This window comes from Cyprinodon tularosa, unplaced genomic scaffold, assembly GCF_016077235.1.
Source record: "Cyprinodon tularosa strain WSP-4 unplaced genomic scaffold, ASM1607723v1 ctg4, whole genome shotgun sequence".
Lineage (NCBI taxonomy): Eukaryota > Metazoa > Chordata > Actinopteri > Cyprinodontiformes > Cyprinodontidae > Cyprinodon > Cyprinodon tularosa.
In genome coordinates, this window is record NW_024039118.1 from 753,323 (window position 1) to 779,385 (window position 26,063).

A 26,063-nucleotide genomic window follows, 5' to 3' on the forward strand; every position below is an offset into this window, starting at 1 on the left:
CATCCCAGTCGAGTCATCCCATTCTCCACCGCTGAGCAACATGAACTTCAGGAATTGCTTAGTCAGCACTTTTAAGCAAGCGGTTCAAACTGATATATCTCAGATCGACTGGGATCCAGAAAGCCCACATCAACCTCTGGTGAAGGGGGGGATGAAAAATGCTCCACCAACTACAAGCTTCCCTTTACTCACTGTCCATGCTTTAATAAGGCTAAGTTAGTCTAGGCCAAGCTAGCTGTCACATTCTCTTGTCTAAACTGTTCATACTTAGCCCTGGATACCCCTCAGGATCTTTTGGCACGGACCACTTTGGTGGCATTTCTATTCTTTGTCTTGGGGTATTAAAATTTCTATGCAAAAAGTGATGCATAGAATATGAATCTTTGGCCTTAGTATCTGTTTTTCCGAATTATTTTGTCTGAAAAATTTGCTGAAGTTTGAATTAAAGAGTGCAATTTTGAACCAGAAATGTCTACTTTAGCCAAATAAAGTAGCTTTTACTTGATATGGGAGAATGTGTTTGATGGATAGATGGGCAAGTCAGCAGTCAAATATTGCTTTCTCAGAACAGAGCTCCATCTTTGTTAGAGAGCAAAGAATTTATATCTCATAGAGACTCAGTAAAAATTTTCCCCTTTGAAAAAAAAATCACTGGCAACAAAGAATAATGTGCTTGAAATAGGCAGAGCTTTTGAAGAAATCAGCAGTACTTTGCTCTTTTGAAGAGGGTTGTAACACATCAGTTCTCTTGGATTTGTTCATTTTATCTAAGTTAAAGTAAAATCGTTTCGGGAATCCTAACCGTGTAAAGATGTGTTATCAAAGAAATCTCTATAATCTACTTTTTCCACCAACAGCTCACTACAAATGTGTCCTTCAAACCAGCGGGTTTCCAGTTATAGACATCTGGGCTTTAACCCGGTGGTTAAAATCTACAGATGTATGAAGAGAAAACATATTTAAGTCTAACCTATGCAAAATTTTTGAAATTATGTCAGCATTTGTTAATGTCAAATGTAATCATACAAGCAACATAAGACAGGAAATAGCGGTGATATTGCAAAGTTCAACAATACTCCCAGAGTAAACATGGGATTGAATTGTTTGAAATAAAATAATAAAAGCATTATGTCAGCTTGTATTGCACTCACAGTAAAGTAGGCTGCCTCAGACATTGCAGAACATGCCTGGTTGCACTGTGCACACAAAAGTTTACAAGCCTTTAACTCCAATTGTCAGCTCTCTGCTTTGTTTTGCATGGTGTGTGTGCACCTTGTGTAGGATGCAGAGCTGGTCGACTCTTAGGACCACATGCTCCTGGGAGACAGGCGTGTCACAGCGATAACTTTACACATTTCTGAGTGTTTGCACCTACTCCAGCCTGCATGTGATCAGAAAGAGAGCTCGGGCCCCAGAAAACAAATAAAAAGTTGCATTTGATATGAAGCTGTTAAAAAGAGGGGTTGAGTGCTGCTGACAGAATTGCTCACAAACACTGTAAAGTATTCCTCAACTCAACGTTTGCTTTGATATACAACAGCAGTGCATAACAAATCTGAAGCATCTGAGAGCATACATAATAGCATTTGCCATTAACTTTAGAAAAATGAATTAATTATTTGGGGGCTCAAAGAATCCTCAAAGGGACAGATACAGAAATGACGCGTTTGTTAGCAGTGGGTGACACATTTGTAATCTTGCTTTTTTTTTTTAAACTAAATTTAATCTCAAACAGACACAGCCCCCAATCAAAGGGTCTCCTTAGACATTTCATCTGTGTATCAAACAAAATGAGATCGCCCAGCTTGACAGTAAAGACAGCCTCAGATAGAAGGGAATAGCATTAAAAGACAATTATGAGATGTAGTGCCGATGTATTCATCGTTACAGGCGGCTTTAGAGACGCTGGTAGCTGCTAAGAGAAAGCAGAGGAGAAATGTTTAGGTGGTGATCATATGCTTAGATAACTGCTGATGTGCACATCAAGATCTGACACCAGAACAATCGTAGACAGAACAGAATTACTGCAGTTTGAATCCAAAAGCATTCCTAACCCAAAGTTTCTAAACCCCTTCAATTTTCCCACTTTTTGCTCACTCATTCTAATTGGCTAGAGAGTATTCATGGATGTTAATTTTCAGGTCTGGGGCTATTATAACACATGAATATGTTAAATCCTTCCGCTGCAGCTCTAGGCTATTGTTTGGTGTTGCGGTTGTTGTCAGGGTTTGTGGATGTAGGTCCAAGAGGCTTAATGTGGACCCAAATGCAGAGTAGAATGATGAAGGTAAGATTACTTATAAAATGTAATGAAAAAGTAAAAAAAAAAAAATAATCCAAAGTCCAGAACTGATCGACAAGGAATCTCAAGAACCAAAAATCTAGGAGACACATGGGAGGAATAAACCAAAGAATGACAAGGATCAAGCAATGAGTAACTGACCAGGAGGTGTGTATATATATATATATATATATATATATATATATATATGGAAAACAGAAACAATAGGAGGACTAATTAGCTGATAGAGAGCAGGTGTAGACAGAAGTACCTAGAAGGAGCTAAGGGAAAGTAGACTGGGACAAGGAGGGACAGAGCGTAACTCAAAAAATACAACACTGCTTAAATATAACACAAAATGGAAAAGAAACCAATGATAGAACGACATAAATCAAAGTGTAACTGAAAACTTAAAAGAAACTTAAACAGAAGTCCACAAAGGGCAGTAGTGTTGGAAGGTCAACCTCTGCTCCAGTCCTAAATCTTTGCAACCTTTAGAAGTGTGTTTGGGTTTGTTTTTGTTTTTTTCAAACCAGAGTGCCTTTTTTTGGCAAACTCGTGTCCCTTATTTGGAGTATAAAAAACTGCAATGAGGACTTCTCAGGGGCTTATTTTAGCAATGGACTTTTTTTCTCTTCTATAAAGGCCATATGTGTTGTCCTCTGGGTTGTCCTACATGAGCTGTGAATCTCTAATACCCCATTTACACTACCCTTGAAAAACCGTACCGAGAGCAGTCCGAGCTCAGTGGCTAAGATAACTTATCTTGTGTAAATGGAAAGCAAACTGAACTGAACCGAGCTAGACACAACCGAACCGAGCTAACTGCAGACCAGTTCCAGAGGTGGGCTCGGCTCGGTTTTTCCCTGGCTCGGTTCTCTGATAACAAGAGCGCATAAGCAGAACGCATCATCTCCGTCTGGCTGCACATCCCGATTCACACTCCGTTCCAGTAGTTGGCGGATAATGCCCCTCCGGAAATAATGGCATTTTAAATAATAACACCGAAGTACAGCAATAATAATCAAGCATAACTTTCTGAATGTGACGGGTGCCGCCATTTTGATTTGCTTGATTCCCTCTTTCTTCGTCTTCTTCTTCTTGTGTTTTAAGAACAAACAACTTTTGGTGCATTACCTCCACCAACTGCTTGATTTCCTCCTTCAGTACTGGCAGTAATACCGCAGATTGTCACTAGGAGGCGAGGAGTCGAGGAACTGAGATAGCGTGATGTGTAAACGGTCGTCAGAACCAAGCTCGGCCTGGTTAACTGATCCGAGCTCGGACCGGTAGTGTAAGGGTAGTGTAAATGGGGTATAAGTTACAGACCATAGTGCACAATCAGTTGTGTCCTATTTTGTAATGTTGTTTCAGATAAAACTCCATTGAAATATCTTGAATGTTGTAGTTGTAACCTGAAAATGTGTGAGAAAAAGTTCAGTGGGTATTTATACTTTTGGAAAACTCTGTCTCGTTTTGCTCAAAACCCTAAACTTTGCTAATCTAGATTAAGGAGCCGTCCGTCTCCTGGCTTTTGGCCTTAAAGCTCTCTGCTGTCCTCTCTGTAGGTGCTACCGGAAAGTTGCTGTACATCGCTTGGAAGACCTGACAGCTAAGTGTTGAGAAGTGGTCTCCTAGGGGCCCCACTGACACACAGACTGGGTTTAGCGTTGAGCTCTGGAAGAGGAAACAGCCCCACTCTGGACTGGATGTTCTACCCTGTCTCTCTGCTCATCAGGGGAGAATAGGCCCCTCCATCTGCTTGGCAGCTCTGGCACTGAGAAATTGCCCATAATCGCACAGATAGCAGACTTTTGTCATCCTGACTGCAATTGGGAAACAGAAAGAAGGTAGATTCATGTTGGGTAAACTACCATCAGATAATGGTTGTTTGAACAATATCCGGCTCTGAGGCGAGAATCTATCACAACATATTGATCCTGGAGCAGGAGAATTGGGTATGGCATGCGGAGCTCTTTTGTTTCTGAAAAGTGTTAGCTTCACAGACTGTACTGACAGCATTAATATATTAGATGGTGACTGCTGAGAGCCGCCTGCTGAGGATAAGACTGTAAGTGCTGCTTGCTTCTGCTCTTCTACCTCTTGAGTTTTTTCTTATCTAAATCAAAAACAGCATATATGACCAGATCTAGGTAATCAAAGAAATCTCCCTAAGCAGATTAATTCAACCAAAAGAGAAAACAATCTCTTTAAGTGGGGATTTGTCAGCATTTAAACCTCTCTAGTTAAACTCAACAACTCTCTTGTTGTCCAGTGTTTCCTCTTTTTTCTGTCCTGATGAGGGCTGACTGTCACTGAGCAACACTGAGAGCAGAGAGAATAGCCTTATTAAACAGGGTGAGGGGAACGTGAGATGCTCTGTGAGTGTGTGTTGACTGCTGACATGAAGCAACACTAACCAGATAGATGTTCATTAAACATCACTGGGGCACCAGGCCAATAAATCCAATCAGATAGGACAAAGCCTGATTGAGCTATTAACAAGGCTGGAGGCCGGGGCTCTCTGCTCTCTGCTTGTTGTGACAGAGCCTGTATTGTCAGCTTGTTAGTGCTGCAGCTCAATTACATTTGAAGATGATGTATGATGATTAAATATTTAAACATTTCACACCGTAGAATTCACTGAGGCTGTTTATGTGTTTCACACACAACATGCACTCAATAGGAACACAGAAAAGAAGCCTAATAGGAAGCGTCACTCTTTCAACCTGTAAGCTTTCTCTAATGGCTCTGAAAGTGCCACTTCTATGTACACTATATTGCCAAAAGTATTTGCTCACCCATCCAAATTATTGGAATCAGGTGTTCCAATCACTTTCATTGCCACAGGTGTATAAATTCAAGCACCTAGGCATGCAGACTGTTTTTACAAACATTTGTGAAAGAATGGGTCGCTCTCAGGAGCTCAGTGAATTCCAGCGTGGAACTGTGATAGGATGCCACCTGTGCAACAAATCAAGTCGTGAAATTTCCTCGCTCCTAAATATTCCACAGTCAACTGTCAGCTGTATTATAAGAAAATGGAAGTGTTTGGGAACGACAGCAACTCAGCCACGAAGTGGTAGGCCACGTAAACTGACGGAGCGGGGTCAGCGGATGCTGACGCGCATAGTGCGAAGAGGTCGCCAACTTTCTGCAGAGTCAATCACTACAGACCTCCAAACTTCATGTGGCCTTCAGATTAGCTCAAGAACAGTGCGCAGAGAGCTTCATGGAATGGGTTTCCATGGTCGAGCAGCTGCATCCAAGCCATACATCACCAAGTGCAATGCAAAGCGTCGGATGCGGTGGTGTAAAGCACGCCGCCACTGGACTCTAGAGCAGTGGAGACGCGTTCTCTGGAGTGACGAATCGCGCTTCTCCATCTGGCAATCTGATGGACGGGTCTGGGTTTGGCGGTTGCCAGGAGAACGGTACTTGTCTGACTGCATTGTGCCAAGTGTAAAGTTTGGTGGAGGGGGGATTATGGTGTGGGGTTGTTTTTCAGGAGCTGGGCTTGGCCCCCTAGTTCCAGTGAAAGGAACTCTGAATGCTTCAGCATACCAAGACATTTTGGACAATTCCATGCTCCCAACTTTGTGGGAACAGTTTGGAGCTGGCCCCTTCCTCTTCCAACATGACTGTGCACCAGTGCACAAAGCAAGGTCCATAAAGACATGGATGACAGAGTCTGGTGTGGATGAACTTGACTGGCCTGCACAGAGTCCTGACCTCAACCCGATAGAACACCTTTGGGATGAATTAGAGCGGAGACTGAGAGCAAGGCCTTCTCGTCCAACATCAGTGTGCGACCTCACAAATGCGCTTCTGGAAGAATGGTCAAAAATTCCCATAAACACACTCCTAAACCTTGTGGACAGCCTTCCCAGAAGAGTTGAAGCTGTTCTAGCTGCAAAGGGTGGACCGACGTCATATTGAACCCTATGGATTAGGAACGGGATGTCACTTAAGCTCATATGTGAGTCAAGGCAGGTGAGCAAATACTTTTGGCAATATAGTTTATCTTTGACTTCTTTTGGCATTATCTCTCTACACTGTAATGGATGGTTGATGACTCAGATGTTCCAGCAGAATGTGAAAAGATATTGGCACTTTATATAAAACTATTAGCTCTTCTCTACAAATCATTGAATTCAAGTTTTCTGTTCACCTCTTTGACCAGATATGTAGAACGCCTAAACACAAAGGCATGCAGTCTCAGAAAACATATGTGAAGGAATGGGTTGCTCTAAGAAGCTCAGGTTCAGAGCGGTACCGTGATATGAGCCCGCATGCAAGGTAAATTCCATCACTGCTATCAATTTTGCAGTCCATGTCTGTTGTATTTCCACAAAGTGTCAGTGATTGGGATCGACAGAAACTCAGCCACAAAGTGTTAGACCTAAAATCAGAGCGGCTGCCAGTGGAAACTGAAACACAGAGATTAAAGAGATTGCTAGCTTTCCATAGAGTCAATAGCTGCAGATCTCCAAGCTCGATGTGGCTTTCAGATTAGCTCAAGAACAGTGAATAAAGAACTTTATAGGTTGGTTTTCAATGGCATATGCAACTGAATCAGCCTTTCTTCACCAAATACAATATAAAGTGTTGAATGCATCGGTGTAACGGATGCAGCCGATCGGATCGAGCAGTGAAGACAGATTCTCTAGATTGACCAGTCATGGCTGTATAACTTTTAATTGGATGAGTCTATGTTCGGCATTTTCCAAAACCACATTACTTGCCTGGTTTTTTACATTTCTTTTAAAAAAAAAAAGTTTTTGGATGTAATGAATAATTTTGAATATAACTTAATTCTGATTATGAACATATGACCGAACACAAATGTATAATAATAATGAACGGTTGTGTCCCTTTATATACGTTAATATTCAGTACCTGTGTATATCAAAAAGTACAACTTGGAAATAACCCTTAAGGAAGTATTAAACATCTTAAACGTTAGGCTTTCATCAGCTTTAAGTGGGAAATTAATCATAATTATGAAAGGAATAAACATCAACCTGTCTGTATGATTTGATGGGTTTAACTTGATGAACTAAGAAACTTAAATATAAAAACTATTTAAAAATATTCTAATTTCTAACTCTATATGAGATAAACCAATTAAACAGTGTTAGTGCTCTAAGCAATACATGTGACATTTTGACCTCCAGCTGGCACCTCGCTGGTTTCATGATTTGTGACGTGTTAGATAAAACTCAGCTATGCCTGAGTAACAGCATATCTGACTGCATTGATTTAGGTAAAGGAGCAAATTTGCAAAAGCATGTTTAACAGCAGCAATCTAACTAATATTAATATTATCACAATCAACAATGTTTCTTTCTCTTTTTATTCTCCCACTCACCTGTGGGCCCATTGGGTATCCAGGGTGAGACTGTCCCAGCTGACTCTGCTCAGACGGGCTGCTGCTGGCGTCAGACTGAACTGATCCGTCACGAACTCCTAAAAGAGAGACGGGGATAGAGCAGAGCAGAAAAAGCACAAATTAGAGCGTAAACAAAGATTCAACCTGTGATCAACACAGACTTTATAAGCAGATAAACACAGAGCACATACCAAGCTGTGATATTACAGCGCTGAGTAGAGAGGGCAGCGAGGAAGGGGGGGAGGAATTTGTATTTAAGTGCTTTATCAATAACCACTGTAGCACTGAATAAATTACCAACCAGCAGAGAGAGTCATTGATGGTGGATGATGCATACTGGCGGGTCCCCGATGGCCTAGATTACCGCAGAGAGATAGAGCTCCACCACAAACGCTGGGGCCATATTATTCAGCCATTTACATCGCTGAGTATCACTCATCTGAGCCCACTCCCCCCTCTGCTCTGAGCCTGCAGCTATGAGACACAATTAGACCTGTTTGCTATGAGGGCAGAGTGGAGCTGAGCAGACAGGGACATGATAATAAGCTTGCTGATGGCTGCAGGGAAAATAAAGGCCACAGATGATTGGTTATCATAGCAATCTCTATCTCACATAATCTCTCAGCAGTGCATCCAGCTTGGGCTGCTCTAAAAGGTCCAAGAGGCTGATTTGACCCTTAAACTTCTACCTACATGATATCAACATCACATGATATCTCACTGTAGACACATAGACTTTAGGAGGGTTTTTTTTCCTCACGACGCAAAGGAATTTAATATTAAAGCCCAACAGTTTATTATTTTTGGAAAAGAGGGAACCTACACTGGAATATCAATCCAAGAAGGGTGAATTTAGCATGTTTAATATATTCAAAACGAAAATAATGTTAAACAAACTTCTTTAACTCTTCAATCCATTTTAATATTAATTCTAAAATTGCAAAATCAAAGTAAAACACATGTAACCATTAAGAAATTTTGCTTGAACAGAGGGTTTAAAGGCCAGAATTGCACTTTAGTAGTTTCTTAGCAATAGTTCTTTTTGTTCCCACAATGATCCTTACAACTACTGTAAGCTAAGAAAGATAGAGGAACACAAGATCAAGAGCTGACCCATTGAGACCAGCCACCATCTAAAATATTGTGTGCAACTAAATATTGTTTGAGATCCAATTAATTTAAACAGCGACCAGTTAAACACTTTAAACAATTAAATATTAAATCTGTGTTAAAATAATTAAAAGTATAGTGGAGGATGTTCTTTTCCGCATGGATCATCTAAATAAGTGGTCTTCCTAATTGTCAATCATTCTGGTGATATGTTTACGTTAGGCAGTCCTAGGTGATCGTCCTTATTTTCACTTACCAGTGGCGAATCTGACATAGTGGAAAAATTGCAAATCTTCTTTTGGAAAGTAAGCTTGTAAGAGTGATGCAAACTGCAACTTTTAAACAGAGCGTGCACAAGGAGAAAGGGGCTCGTGCACGCTCTCACACATGTATAATAGATGTTCCCTCTTGGGAGGGGTACAGGGTTGTGCATGTGCATAATTTTTTTTTAAATGGAGAGGGCAGCTCTTTTCAAAAATTTGCGAAAAGGTTTAAGGTATCTTGTCCCTATTTAATAAAAAATCATGGCTATAGATATGTTTATAAAGCATTATATACTGTAAAGATTTATAAAGCATTTATATTTGAGCTTTAATACATTTTAAATATTTTCTCTGAGTTATACCTTTTAACCCTTGAATCCTTGTTACCTCTAGCTCTATTAAATTTTTCTAAAAGAACAAAGTTGACAATATAGCCTTTTTTAATGACTGATGCCTCCCTGTTTCAAAAGTGTTGCCCTGTTTCAAAGCTTGTTGGCCTTAGTTTAACCTTTATGTTAATAAAATAAAGCCCAATGTATGAATGCATACCTAAGCTGTCACTGTGTATGAAGACAGCAATGAAATGAAAAAAGTTAGATCAAATTTCAGCCATGAGGTCGAGTTGCTTTATCGCAGCTTTGAAAGAAGCATATATCTCATGTTCAATGTGCTTTTTTATACAAAGAAGAAATTGTGTTTTCTTTTTCCTTTTTTCATAACCATACAGCCCATCCATTGGGTTCAAACGTTTTATAGAAGAAACTTTCTTTTCCAGTGTCCTGCCGAAAAGATCTTATTGCATGTCAAGTATATTTACATGGTACAATTTAAGCTCCCCTCCGCCAACTAAAATCACTTCATCTTTGCATAAAATCCAAATAATTGGTGAATGACGTGACCTACCAAATGAACCTTACGCATTTGATGGCTGATGTGAAAGCCCAAGGGGGGAAGCCTGCTTTTTCTAGCTGGTTTCTACCTCTGGCTTGATGGCCCTGCTTCTCGATAAAGGTCCGCATCCTCCCGCTTATCAGCCTCACAACGCTGGCGCTGTTTTGACAAGCCAGTCTCTTTTCACCAATTATTTTACCCATTACAGATAACTTTGTGCCTGCATGGCTCCACCCTGCGCACTCAGTAAATGGAATCAGGATCAATGCAAACATATCAGAGATTGAATCTCAGCTGAATATAAATAAAATGATGAGGAAAGGTAAATGTTCCCCTTAAAGATTTATTTTTGCTTTTGTTTGGAAACATATTTTAAATCACCAGAAAAGAATGCAATGATCAGACAAACATTACCCGAATAAATAAATATTGATTTTAGTTATAAAGAGAGAAAAGCTTTTCAGAACAACCTGGAACCCAGTGCAAATATATTTGCCCTGGTTGTATGTCATAAATAAATAGCCATTAACCATATTGTTGGTTTTAATATAGATTTGTAAAATAATACTTCGATTGAAACTTTATATAAACATGAAGCAGCCTACAGGATCTTAAATAGCAACACATAATGTCACAGATTTAAAGAGAAAAGAAGAACATATAAGAAACAAAGTGCGTGGGACACAAAGCCATCTCAGAGCCTTTGTATTTCCATCCAGTGAAAGCCTTCCTCCATAAATGGAGAAAACTTGTAACAGTGGGGACTCCACTACCAAAGCCACTCCAGGAGTGTTAAGATCATTGTTTGGATTGCATTGCCAACACACAGTATTCTGTGACAAAAGTGGATTTTTTTGTTAAATGTTGTCTCCTATTGTCTACTGTAAAACAAACACAGCATCTTAAAAGTCATCCCACCTATATGATTGAGGTAGAGTGATAACCAAGGGCTAATTTGCTTCTTTAGAAGACAATCAATTGCAATTGAAGAAACCATTAATTCTGTTACTTTAACAGAAAAAATCAAGAGAGAAATCTAAAAATCAAATTCAGGTTGTCTTTGGGGTATGCTAAAACATAAAAGTAAAATGAAGGTGTTGAGGGGGCCTAATTGAAGTCATGTTCATGCTCAATAACCCTCCAATGGGACATTTACTTCTTCACAAAAGATCAGATTGAATTGAAAAACATTTTTTCCCCTAATAAATAAAATAATTCATCAATTTGTAACGTTCCGATGTGATAAATCAATTATTAAGATGATGATAGATTTAAATAAAGACAATAATTTACTTATGTATATTTTTCCCTTTACTAAAGGGTCTGGATTACAAAATTTGTCACTTGTATGTGTAAATGTAAATCCCTTTATTGTCCCACAATGTGGAAATTCACTCTCTGCATTTAACCTATCCCCTTGGGCAGCAGTGGGTTGCCATTGTGTGGCGCCCGGGGAGCAATGTGGGGATAAGGGTCTTCCTCAGGAATCCAAAGTGGAGGCTGTCGGGATCAAACAGGGTACTTTCAACCTTCTCAGAGCACAAGCGCACTCTTCTAACCACTAGGCCAACACTCCACGTATCTGCCCCTAAGGAGCATCAAGCCAGAGAAACACCAGCTGAGATTTTGAAAAGAAAAACTGAGACAAAATCAGTTTCAAAGCCCTTTGCATTCAAACGGAATGACATGATTATTGTTTAACACAATAATTGCTGGAACAATATATCATCCAGAAATATTTCTTATCATGCACGACCTTAATGTAATGAAAAAAAAAAGAAAAACAGAAGAAATCTATAAAGAGTAAATCATATTTTAACAAATAAAGTTTATTCTGAAATGTTTAAACACAATTCCACCGGAGTGCATGTTATTAGATGTATTCTCTCATTTCATTTCTTACTATTGGGCAAAAAAAAAATAAAGTTTCCGTTATTTTTTAATGTGCTGTAAGTCAACTTTCAAACCATATTAAAAGTGCTTTAATATGCTGCCTCCATAGTGTGATGAAAATAAGACATAATAACATTTTAAAAGAGGCCTTTTCAGTGAATAAAATGCAATAGTTATTCCAACACCATAATAACATAACCAATTAGCAAAATGATTAAATAAGATGACAAAATAAATGATCAATAAACTCCAAACAGTAAGACCGATGACTTTTATTAAGATATTGCTCATTAATAATGTATTTCACCTGATAAGCAGAACAGCAGACCTACCAAATAACGATTGCTTGATGCCTTTCATCACATCATCTCACAATAACTTAGAAGGCTTCATCTCTTTGCAAATATCTGTAAAGTTAACATGTTTATATCAGGAGACGAAAATCGATAATAAATAAATTCTCATGCACAGCTTCCCTCTTAGGATTTGTGTAATTTCTTTAATAGCTGACTGCAGAGACACCCAGGGAGTCAGTCTTTTCAATTCCTCTTTTATCACTAGAATCTTAGCGCATGTCAAGCTTTCATGTCTTAAAAAATAACTGCAGGAATGAATTTCTAATGTATTTCTAAATGGAGATTAATTCTGTGTTCAGAAAAGGGGTTAAAAGCGTATGTCTTGATCAAATCTTTGCTCAAAAGGAATTCCTTTGAATCCTGGATTGCACATAGGTCATAAAGTGGATAAAATGGAATGAAAGGAAATATTGACGTGAGGAACGACGGACAAAGAGGCCAAACGATAATAAAAATAGGGGACGCACATTCAACAGAGGCTTATATTCACACAGAGCATTTCTTTCAGCATTCAGTTGTTCAACTTTTTGAACAGTTCATGTTTAAACAACACATCTGACCCCAAATATGACATTTGTATTGAAGAAATAACGTTGGTTTAGCTTATAAACGTATGCTTTGGCCTTGAATTCTTGAAAGTAGTCTTTATCTCGCTGTCAGTCTAAAATCAGGCTGACGGCGTCATGACATTTCCAGCGAAAATACTCCTCTATGTAAGTGAACTAATTATATTTATAGCAGAGCACGAGGTCCAATTTCATGTGACTTATGTCATGGAAATATTGCCAATATCCACCAAATAAATTCTCTTTCATTGATCAGCAGAGTGGCCACTGGAGAGCCACTTTCAATGCGGCGTGTATATGGGGAGGGGGGGTGCAAAGAGCTATATTTATTTGACTTCATTCGGCCTGTCTTAATGCAACCTGCCCCAAGGACTGCAGCCCAAAACAATTAGCCTGGATTTCATAAAGCAATCAGCATGGCACCTCCTCCAATGCAGCAGCTTCGTACATTGACAGTCTGTATGAAATGGTGTTATTGAAAGCTTTGTGTTCGCGTTAGCTTTCGCCTCAGTGCATTTATGAATCAATTTTTGCCCATAAAAGAAGCTTTAACACTTAAGCTATTTTAGTGGAAATGCATTATGTAAGTTGTCAAATGTATGAGAGAGAGGACTGGTAACGATTCGAGCTATTCACACTGAACAGCCGGCCCCCATTTTTATAATGGGCCTTTTGAAAATGTCTGCCTGAGAGCACGAGTTTGCTATTAAGATGCTGTCGGTCATTTTTTTTTTTCTCTCTCTCTTTTGAAATGTAATCCATATAACTAATGCCAAATTCTCAAAAGGTTTAAAGAATCAAATTTAATTACATCACTAATTGTTTGCTGTGTAAAATGATTACAGTATTGGTTATTGCAAAGCAATGGCAGGTAACATGAAAACATGATTTTAACATAAAGAAGTATGAAAGGCTATTAATTTAGAGATATATAGACAATAAACCAAAAAGAAAAATATCAAACATTTAGTCAGTGGAATTCTTTGTGAGAGATCGGAGGTTGGAGACAACAAAGAAAAGACAGTAATCTATGTAACTACCTGTCACTACCAGGGTATACAGAATACCTGCTGATACGACACATTAAACACTGAAGCAGATAAGCTACAGCACCAGAAGAGTAAACTTTTATTTAAACAACTCCCATTAATTCAATAAAGAAAACAGGGGCTTAGATTTTTCCCCAGCTCACTAAAAACTGTACAAAAATGAGGCTGTTTGGCCCCTTTTTTGTGCCCAGTGTCCTTTTAGTTTGGTAATCCACCTAAGCATTGTTACTGACCATATCCATCCCTCCATGGTCACAGTGAATCCAACTTCTGATGGTCTAAGCAAACTAGTTTCTTCTACAAACAGGATGAAATCACTGAACATACATGAGGTTGAGTAACAGATTTTCATCAAAGATGTGTAGCTAACAAATCTGCTGCAACTGTGTGATGCAACCATGTCCATTTATACTTTTGTATTGTTTTTATTTAGAAAAAATAGAAGACAATGCATATTAATGAACATTAGACAATTTAAATACTCTTATATTCATCTACAGTCCTCCTGGCAGGTTGATGTCACAGACAAATAAGATATTTACAACATACACTAAACATAACGTAAATTGTAGATTCTACAGACAAACAATAAGTAAATAACTATAAGAAGGAAACAAAAAAGTTAACTACTTGTATTGTGCTGCTCTCATTGATATTGCACTAATTCCATTATTATATATGCACTTACTGATGTATTGCACTGAAAGTGATAATGAATTGTTCACATGGCCTGTTTATATATTTATAGTATTTATAGTGCACCCCAATCACATCTTTGAGAGCCTAGGAATCATATTTTAAATTGAAAACTTGTGCTTTCCCTCACTGAAGTAGGCATGGGATTCCAGAAGGCTGAACCCTGAAGTGACATGACGTCTTGTGAAAAATAAGTTCACAATCACCTCTCAAAGTGATTGTGAATAAGGATTTCTGCTTAAATGGATAGTTCGGGATTTTTGACATGAATCTGTATGGCATCCCCATCACCAGTGTCATGCAATCACACTGACTTACCCCTGGCAGCGTCCTGTGAGCAGAGTTCTCGTCCAGCTTTGGTCAAGCCGAAAGTAGTCCGGCAGGTTTGCTAGACCCAGCGAAATAAAACGTTTCTCTTCCCAAAACATTATGTGTTCAAAAGAGTGATATTTTTGCATCCCAAAAACATTGTAGTGGAAAAAGTCACACGTCGTTATCACTTGGTCCTATTTTCTCTCTGTTCGTATCAGTGCGCGCGACACCATGACCTGACAGCTTGGGCCTACCTGTTTGATTCGCGATTGTTTACTACTGGGGAAGATGTCTGACTACGAGAGCGACAAGGAAAACATCGACTTCCACTTAGAGCCAAAGGAATATCTTTATGAACCCGAGTACACTGACGATGAACTTCGACAAATGGAGTTAGATCGGGCAGAAAGAGAGAGGGTGGACAGAGAAGTGATGGAAGCTGAAGCCGGAGCCGCAGGAGCCACAGCTGGAGCTGCGATATCCAGGGTGGCCGACAAATCATGGTGCACTTGTTTCAAGTGCGAATTAATGCAGACAGAGGTGGAATGCTACTGTTGCCTTGAGTGGGATTTAGTAATGCCCGAGATACAGAACCTTTCCATTGATGAGGATGTCGGAGTTGCAGCAGCTGCTGTCTGCATCACAAACAACAGCGACTTCCCTGCCCTTCTTGTAAATGTCTAATGGACTTGGTTAGCTCTAAAGCTAGCTCGGTGGCGTTGCTTGTAAACGCAGCTGCTAAGTTAGCACTGAAATGAGCTGGAAAAGTTGAGCTCGCTGTCAGAATGACGGCGCGCACTGATACGAACAGAGAGAAAATAGGACCAAGTGATAACGACGTGTGACTTTTTCCACTACAATGTTTTTGGGATGCAAAAATATCACTCTTTTGAACACATAATGTTTTGGGAAGAGAAACGTTTTATTTCGCTGGGTCTAGCAAACCTGCCGGACTACTTTCGGCTTGACCAAAGCTGGACGAGAGCTCTGCTCACAGGATGCTGCCAGGGGTAAGTCAGTGTGATTGCATGACACTGGTAATGGGGATGCCATACAGATTCATGTCAAAAATCCCGAACTATCCCTTTAAAGTCCTTATGTGGTGAAGGGGCCAGACCAAGTATGGCTTTCATGAATTAGACAGGAAGATTTTAACTTTTTTAAATTGACAAATGAAAATACCTACATTCATCCAGAATGTTACAGTGGTGATAAGATAATGGCTTCATGTCTAAAATCTTTAGTGCTCTTTTATAGGCACCATTCAACGGGTCTAAGGATGGAGGGCCCTGTGTATGACTAACTGGTAATGCAGTATTAAATATGAGACAATATCCCTAAATGTAAAGAGGTTATTGCGGCATTTCCTGTGAGTGTCGCTCTAATGTGTCTAAAGTTGCGTAAATTGAAGTGTAAAGTTTCAAGTGTTTTCTAAAGGATGATTTAGAATCCAACGTCACCTCAAGATACCTGAAGTGTTTTTACTTCTTCCCCTCTAAAACACTGTAGAACTTTGTTGGAAACAAGGTTGTTGTTGGTTTTAAGAAGAAGATACATTCAGCTTTTTTTTATATTCACACAGAGACATGAATCAATGAACCATTTTTGAAGATGATTATGGTTCAAAATCTCTTCATGTTGAATTTCTGCCAAAAATAATCAAAGCAGCTCAGAAATTAAAGGGGGTCCAGCCAAATAGGGGTAAGATGTCCACTTTTAAAGTGGATGATGAAGTAATTTTAAATATTTTATCTCTGAATACAGATTTGATTAGCCCATAGGAAAAAAATCCAATTTTCCAATTGAAATGAGCCTTCTTAACTTCTTTTATTTTGAAAAGATAAAACATTTATTCTCACTTCAAGGCACTTTATCTGAGTTTATTCTAATCTTTCAAAGAAACATGTTTTTTTACGTGGTATATTGTATGGCACAAGGGGTCATTTTATTAAAACAAGTTACTGATTGATGTGAATATGCAGGAGTCCACACATTTTTTAGTGTAGACCTAAATTCAACATGACGTTTTTTTCTGCCAAAGCGATTTATTCTGTAAAGATTCCGGTTTCTAATCAGCCACTAAAAATGTTTCCCAATTAGGTGTGTTTTCTCCAAACCCATGCATGGCACATCTGAACAGAGAGCCGTGGAGGTCGACAAAAAGGGAAAGTTGGCATAACTTTTCTTGCGGTCACTGCATATACAGCAAAACAGAAAAAACAAAATATAAATCCCGGACCAGCTTTCTTGAGATGGAGAGCTTTGGGGGACCCCCTCTGACTGAATCTAGACCTGAAACTGAGTAGTCCTCCAAGGCAGTTATCCTGTCATTACTTTTGTTTTTGCGAGAAATTATTCTCAATAGGGGGAGGTTAGGGCTGCTCAGTGGCGCAGTGGGTAGCACTGATGCCTTGCAGCAAGAAGGTTCTGGGTTTGATTCCCAGCCCAGGGTCTTTCTGCATGTTTGAGTTTGCATGTTCTCCCTGAGCATGTGTGGGTTCTCTCCAGGTACCCCGGCTCCCTCCCAAAGTCCAAAAACATGACTGTTAGGTTAATTGGCTTCTCTAGTCCTTCTCCTGTGTGTGTGTGTGTGTGTGTGTGTGTGTGTGTGTGTGTGTGTGTGTGTGTGTGTGTGTGTGTGTGTGTGTGTGTGTGTGTGTGTGAATGGTTGTTTGTCTCTGTGTTGCCCTGCGATGGACTGGCGACCTGTTCAGGGTGTACCCCGCCTCTTGCCCATTGACTGCTTGAGATAGGCACCAGCACCCCTTGCGACCCCACTCGGGATAAGCGTGCTGGAAAATGGATGGATGGATAGGAGGAGGTTAGGGGGTGGAGCTTATAGTTTTGACTAAATTGTTCTCCTTGTTTATGGTTCAAAATTGTGCCGAATCAGGTAAATTGAACAAAAGACCTCATGGTGTCTTCTCCATCAACATTTTGTGTTGGTAAAAGCAATGGTGCTAGAAAAATATTGTTTAAACAATAGTGTCATGAAAGCAGACAATTGATTGTGTCTAAACTTTAAACCACAGATAGTTGATTATGATATGTTTTACAATGTTTAGACTTTTGCTGTGTGGAACAGTGATGTTTGGGTGATGCTGTCCACTCAAGCTTTACAACAGTTTAAACACTGAGTGAGCGTAATAATTATCCCTTGTTTTGAATGCAAGGCATTGGAGCAGATTAAACAGTGTATGGAGCATTTACATGCACAACAAGGTCAGGCTTTCACACAGAATTGCTCCCTTAAACATTCAAGAAAGGATGGAATTACTTAGGCAATGTATGTATTAATAAAAAAAAATAGATATTTACATTTTTAATCATATATCTTCCTTTTTCATAAACTGATTTTAAATGAAAGTTTTGATTTATAATAGATGTTTCAAATTCAGACTGACACACACCATATGAAAATAAGATCATCATTTCATTATCAATTGTATTCAGTCCTTGAACAATGTGCTGGAGGTCCAAAACAAAGAAAAAAAATTATGATAAAAACAGAGGTGATGAAAAATGCTGCACTAAGATTCTGTAAAGTTCAGCATTTCAATCTTAACTGCTATTGGTCCAGAGAAAACTTGCTTTGGGTTTAAATCTGAACTGCGGGCTGCCATTTGGAGATTTGGAGGGTTATAGTTAGGCATTTGTGAACTGCTGGAGCACAAAGAATCCACTCATATGGAGAACAAGCACATCAAATACAAAGTTTGATCCCATCAATACACCACAACCAATTGTCACAGATTGCTGAAACATTGATTTTACTAATGCCACTAGGCAAAAACAAAAAAAAGAAAGAAAAAAAGAAAAAAAAGGGGCCTTGCATTATAGAAAGCTGAGAGACACAGACCACTCCACGGCCATTGATGTGTATCAGGCAAAGCACAACCTAATGTTACACACAAGCTAAAGAAAGTATGAGGCGTGAGCTTTGCAGTGATTTACTTAACTCTATGTAGAATGCAGGAGAGCCCGAATCACCAGTGATTTAGCTCAGTTTCATTACCTCCACCAAAGCCCTTAACAATAACACAGAGCATAATCTGCTGCCAATAACTCCAGGTGCTCTTAGTAAGATGGCTCCCTGTGGACCTAAGTAATACTCTGTTTAGAGGCTGAGGTGGAGAGGCTGCTTGGGATAGGTCAATAGAGATTCTGGGGATAGAAAATCACCAGAGACTGACTTTTGAGTGTCTGCCTGTAACACTATTAGCTACATTATGGCTACTGCTGGTGCAAGGAGAGCTGTCATTTCCTTAATTAAGAGTGCAGCGCTGGGTAAGATGGAGAGGAGGCCACAGCGATCTCCCTCCGGCCTCTGACATTAAAACCTGATTCCTCACCGCGCAAGGGCACAGACATTACAGAGGGAGGAAAAATCTATCTCATTCATTATTCTGGCACAAAGTGGAATTATGGAGCTAGAGAGTTACACAAGGGGTGGTGCCATGGAGTGTGCTGAACAAAAAGGATTTTACACCTCAGCAGTTCTGTGACTATTTCTGAGGTAGTCGGTAAGCTTCAAGCAGCGGAGCAAAGACACAGAGGATGGGTAAGTAAAAAAACAAACAAAAAAAAAGTAAGTTATGAATTGTCTTCAAATATGTTAAAATGTGAGGGAAGAGAAAGTGGTGTCCTGTAAATAGAAAATCTGCATGCAAACACTCCAGCTCTCCCTCACAGACAGAGGTCAACACCAAAAGGCTCTTGGACAGGAAAGTACGCTGCTTCAGCTCTTACCTGTCTCTCCCTTCATGTTGGAGTGGAGCTGGAAGCAGCACAAGCACAAGAGGGACCAGAGGGAGGTAAATAGGTGAGAAGAGGCAATGCCCATTTCAAAGGTCAAGAAGGAGGGATGGCATGATGGAAAGAGGAAGATGGATGAAGAGAAGGGGAAAGGAGGGCTTTTGTGTTCCTCCTCACAGGGGATTTTGGACACTTTGCACATGAGCACATCTGCTACCTTGTTCCCAGAGCAATGCCAACCTGATTAACTCAGGGATGAAAGAGGTAAATAACAATCCAAATTATCCCTCATCCTTTTACAGCAAACAGGGGAGGTGGGGCACTGTGATGAAGATTAGCTCTAGAGAGCTCTAAGCCTTTTAGGAGAAGCCTGCTTCTCTAGTGCTCTTCCCTCTAAATTACTTAAATGATATTTGCTGTAAATAGGATTCTGCTGCCCACCACCAAGGGATGAAAAGAAGCCTCCATCTCACTCTGTATCATCTAGCTCTAGTTTTTCAATGTAACAACTTATATGACTAAAACTGGGATTATGGCTCAAACCAAAAATGCAAAAGACCAACTTTTTTAGCTTATGTCTATAAAAATGAAAGAGCATTATCTATTATTTCTTTAATGGCTTTCTTTAACACTTTATATCACAATATTGGTCTAAAGCAACTGTATCCATATTACCTATATTTTATCAAAAATCATTTCTGCTTTATTCTATACCACTTTGTTGCAATTTTGAATTTAATGTTGAATAAAATATATATTTTAAGCATTTAACTGTAATATGAAGATTACAAAGTTAATATTTTGTTGCAACATTCAGAGACTTTATTACAACTTTTATATTTTGATTTTTTTATAATTCATGTCATGTAATTTTACAGCTTACATCAAATTTAAATTTGTACAACTTTTAGTTTTATTATACAGTCAATATTTATTAGTTATAAATTCAACAAAAGTATTTTCTTATATATATATATATAATTTCCTAATAATTTACATTCTTTTATATGTTATATACATAATATAGATTTTAACTTACATTATATATATATATATATATCTTTAATAAAATATATATTTAATATATACATCTTTAATAAAATGTTACATATTTAAATTCTTCATATTTTAATACTTCATGCCATATTTTATATTCTAAAGATCCTTTCTTATAATGTTTATACATATAGAAACTGTTTTTACATGTTCAGTTACCATTTGACAGGTAGATATTTATATTTATTTCAAAGTAATAATGAAAAAATTGAACTGAAGTCTGTCAAGATATAAATACGTGCAAAATTGTAATTCCAAAGGATTTGTAAAGTGTAATATTTGTTCGTGTATTACATAGCATCTTAACAATATATTTGGCCAGTTGGCTGGAGTTGATTTACACCTGGTTTTACTGAGCAACATGCTGAAGCCTTGAGAGAAACAGGAACACTGTGAAAAAATGGGTAAAAAATAGAGATGAAAACTGCAAAAATTGCAATTAATATCATCACGATGTGCCATCATAACATAATGACGTTGCTTTAATAGTCTTATGCACCCCTGGGATAATAAAAAATGTCCCTTTAACCCTTAGAATGAAAATTGAAACATGTATAAGTAAAAACCAAAGCTTTAGAGCTTTGCCTGATTAACTGCAGAACATTTAAGAGTAGCCGGTGGGGCGTAAGGCCAGGCGGGGTGGAGTGTGTAGTTGTGTGTGGGTAGGTGGGGGGCCAGACACCCACATGTCATCCCTGACACATCAGCCACAACCTCCAGGCTATCCAGCACTAATGTGGCCTATGTCCCACTTTCTACCCTTTGCCCCTCAAAGAACCCCCCCCCACCCCCGCCTTCTTAGTTGTTCCTTCCAACTGAGTATGGTACAACAATGGATCACATCAGTGCCAAAGGATTGTTAAAAAAATTATATAGGGACAAGTTTAGGGTTAAAACGCAGTAATGATTGACGCAGCATTGATGGCGGCTAAAACACCCCAACCTGGTCCTTTGATCCCATCACATTATTCTAGAGGAACAGGCAAATAATAGAAGGAAGAACACTAGGAAATAGTGCTACTTTGAAGCCTATAACTCTATTCAAGAGAAAAGAACCATCGCAGTGTTATTCCACATCCTGAGATATAAAGGGAAAAACATAATAACTTCTGGATAGCATGGATCCTCCCTGGCCTGTACTACCTCTCCCCCCACTTTCTTTCTCCTGCCCACACCCCCCTCCTCATCCTCTACACACCCACCTCTCCTGCCTCAATCTTTGGTTTCAAAGAAAGCGAATCAGCCAGAAGGACAGAAGGTTATGCATTAGTACTGGTCATTGCTCAAAGAGGGAACGTTATAAATAATAAAGGCTTCTGAAGGACACAAGGCCTGTAGGATGCATCTCCTGGTTCACGCCACACAAGTCAAAGACAAGACTGTAATTTCTATTCTGAAAATGTGACCCTTGTAGCTTCAATTACAACTCAACAACACCGACCGTGTCCATGCCAGTCCACAGATTCCTCTTTGTTAGAACCACATGAAAGGCATGGTTATATTGCTTATGGAGCAGGTTCTACATTTCAAAAATATTCCCTAACTTAAAGAAAGTGCATAGCTAAAGAAAATGCATAGGGAAATTCAATTTATTTTTTCCCAGCTGCCGCCTGTAGACACCTTAATGTTCTCCTTTAAAGTCAAGACTAAGAAAAGCAGTAGAGTGAACCATCTCGTCAATTATTTTGAAGTTTTGTGTGTTTCTCAAAGTCATTTCTGCATAAACACGCATCAGTGAAACCAGATGACCTTTGCAGTTGTTTGTTAGGAAAACAAGAAGTCTATTTTGCACTCATCCTCTCTGCCACGCAGTGATTGTGCTGCTGTAGCCATGGGCACTGCGGTTACATTAGCAAATGTAATACACCTGCTTTAGAGGCACGCATTAGGCTTGTTTTCAAGAGTGCGCAGGCAGCTGAAATCCCTATAATGAGATCCACCTCCTGGGGAGAGACTTGTTCCCCCTCTCGCTCTACTTTATCCACTCTTATTTACTCAGCGTGGCCCATTCAGCGCTCGCTTTGCGCCTCTTTATTACTTAACCTCACCACACAACATTACAAGGCTCTCTGCATTAGCAAGCAGCTTTCCCACCATGCATCCTGCCCACTAGGCTGATTACACAAAAATAATAAGAACTCAAGCCTCAAGCAGTGCATGTTTCTCTGTCTTTATGTTTGACATGTATATGAAACAAAAGACTTTTATGTAAGAAGCATAAGCTAGTATTAGATTCTCATAATATGCTCAAAATTAATAGAAATTCCACAGATTATGCTTTTAAATCACCTAATTTATGCGGCAAGAAGTTTCTGGGTTCAAATCCTTACCATGAAGTTTGGATAATTCCCTCATGTATGAGTGCATGCTCTGTTCAACAGGGACCTACAGGGGCCAATGTCCCTGTAGAACTGGTCCTGGCCCCTGTTAAGGCCCCTGTACCAAAAACACACACAAAAAAAATTCTAATGATATGAACAGACTGATAGATTCCTTGGATCCCCTTTTTTTTTTTTATTGTGATTTAAAAAGTGAAGTTGATAGCGTCTGTCGTATTGAGATAGAATTAAGTTTTAATCTGTTAAATGTTTTTTTTCTAGCAAAATATTAAAAAATATAAAAAAAATTTTACAGCTAAATTGATCAGTTTTACTTAATTTCTAATTCTGATTTGATTAAAACTGGCTATTCTCATTTAAAATAAGCCAAAAATATGTAACATTCCTGAATAATGAATATATTTATATTGACTTAATATTCCTTCATTTTATGTTTTAGTACACATTTATTCAGCAGCATTTTTTTTCAGTAGTTTTTTTTAAATGTTAAATTATATATATATATATTTTTTTTTTAATGGTAATTAAAATGAAGAATTTTACAACAAAAATACAAAACTTAAATTTAAACAACTTAAAATTTTTATTAAACCAAATAGAATGGAGATTTCACTTCATTTTGTCTATTAATATATTTAAATAATACCTTTTTTTTTAATATATTTTTTTTATTGCATTGTTTTCTATGACACTATGAAAACACACCGGCCAGACCTAGTAAATTTGGCCTAGAGCCGTTAGTGCATGAGTGGGTTCTGACCTGGTGCCATGGCTTTCACTCACAGTTTCCACATATGCATTACTGTACTGATTGGATCCCAGAAGCGGGGGTCGGGGCCCTCCTTCACATCACAAAGATCCTGATCTTTGTGATGTGACTCCTGAGATGTATGACAGGCCAAAAGGGACAAAATTAGATAAATAATTAATACAATACAAATAAAGGAGTATTTCCAATGAAATAAATAAACATATTAAATAACTAAGTGCATCATCTATTTATCTTATACATTAAATAATTAAACATTCTATGAAATTTTTTATGAACAATTGTGCTAAATGTTAATGAAATGTACAGTTAAGGATGAAATCAAATAATTAAATGTGTGTTTTTAGAAAATATTTTAATTAAAAAATATATTTTATTATTTCAATCTATATTTTAAAGATTTAAATAACTGTATGTATGTTTAGGGTAGTAGCCAGGTGGTCAATTGGGTCACAAATCTCAGGCACTGTTATTTACAGCGCTTAGGATATCGTGGTCTAGATAAATTGACAGAATGATATCATTTTTAAATAAAATGGTCAAATACTGAAATAATATACTAACTCTGTGATTTACTCAACTGATAAACTATGTGCTAAGTAAAGATAAATAAAATAAAAAAGTAAAAATATGAAACAAGCACTCCTCAAGTATTATTAAGTAGTATAAATACTGCTCTCTCTAAAACCTCGAATATGAGAGCCAAAGTGTCAAACTCATGTAACTTTATAGTCTGTATGACATCTCATACATTTTCCCCCAAAATTCGGTTTGGTATGAAGTTTTTGGGGCCTAAAAATTACTCTTTACACCTCAGCTATGCTGCCATATCAGGTACCAGTTACCTAAAGGCAGAGGGTGGCAGTTACTAGTTACATTTACTCAGTAAACTTGAATAACATTTCGAAGAAAAAATACTTTTAGGAGTAGATTTACTGCACAATACTATATACTGCACAATACTATATACTTTAACTTGAATAATATTGTGACTCTTTCTTGACTAAAATGTTTGGCCACTCCATCCATTGTGAGTAACTTCATTGAGAAATGAATAAGCTTGATTTAAACCAAGATGCTCCAGACAAAGACACAAAGTTAATGTTAATTTCAAAATGTGACGTCCTAATATACAGTAAGGAATAAATATTGTCACTGGAGGTACTGGTTTTATAAGTTTTATGTTTAAAAGAAAAATTGTTAACAAAAGTTTTTTCATTTTTATTTACCTTATTTGTTTAATTTTTGAATATCTTATTATAGTCTTTAAAGTACAACTATTTGCATTTAAATTCAGGTTTTGGTCTTATTTTGATTTTATGTTTTTGATCTTATAACAGGATTTCAAATATTAGGAGTTACTCAGTACTTGAGTAGATTTGTTTACCAAATACTTCTTTTCGATTACCAAAGTAATTTCTTTGAGGGCTACTTTTCACTCTTACATGAGTAAAAATATGATGAAGTAGAGCTACTTTATTGGTATGTTCACACAGCAGGCAGTGAAGGTGGTGATTTCTGTGAGCCCTGCAGGTATTTCACCGCTCTGCATTTAAGATGCACTGTGTTTACACCCTGGACCACATCAACAAATGTAGGAGCTTCAGCTGAGTAAAGCTGATAACCCACTGACTCTACTGCATGGTTAGTGCTTCTTTAGTGCAGGTTAAATGGTCCTTTGTAAAAAAAAATAAAATAAATGAATAAAAAAAATAATTGTATGTGTTACTATTGTTTTCACAGATTTTAAATATTATTTTTCAGGTCACCCAGAGGTCAACTCTTCCCCGATTAAGCTCCATTAAAATGATCAAGTCTACTTTTTCAGAGCAAGTTAATTTCTGCATGTAAAACTCTTGTTTGTGCTGATTTGGTTTTTAAGATAGAATAATTTTTTATTACGGTCGATGACGTCACCATCACAACAGACAGTGCCTTGATGGTTCCCCTATAGTTATTGCATTGCATCTTGTCTTTCATCTGCTAGTACTAAATATAACAGTGGACATGTTTATCTTATTTAGTGGCTGGAATGATTGTTTAATATTTAGTAAATCACACCAGGCTCCCAGACCCTTTGTTTTGGACCTACCGTTACCGCTGGCAACCCCATTTCATTTCCTTTCAATGTGTCACTGCCTGTCGGCATTTCACAATAAAAGCCCAGGTGAAACTTAACATCACGCACTGCTACTAAAGCCGGGCGTACACTGTGCGATTTTTTTCAATCGTTGCGCGCAGCTGCTGCTCACACTGTACGACTAATCGCATGATTTAGTTGTACAGTGTGAGCTCACAGCTCACGATTTATGTTTGGCCCGTTGCTCTGATGCGA

The 26,063-nt window shown here is 38.3% G+C and overlaps 1 protein-coding gene across 3 annotated transcripts in view; it reads right to left on the reverse strand.

Moving 5' to 3' along the window:
• The window catches only part of pou6f2 (POU class 6 homeobox 2), a 118,202-nt gene that overhangs the window by 80,358 nt on the left and 11,781 nt on the right, over nucleotides 1-26,063 (reverse strand). For all 3 annotated transcript variants that reach the window (XM_038297900.1, XM_038297898.1, XM_038297899.1), the window contains exon 3: nucleotides 7,653-7,750. In XM_038297900.1, coding sequence (XP_038153828.1) covers nucleotides 7,653-7,750 — 98 coding nt within the window. The remainder of the gene's footprint in view (nucleotides 1-7,652; nucleotides 7,751-26,063) is intronic.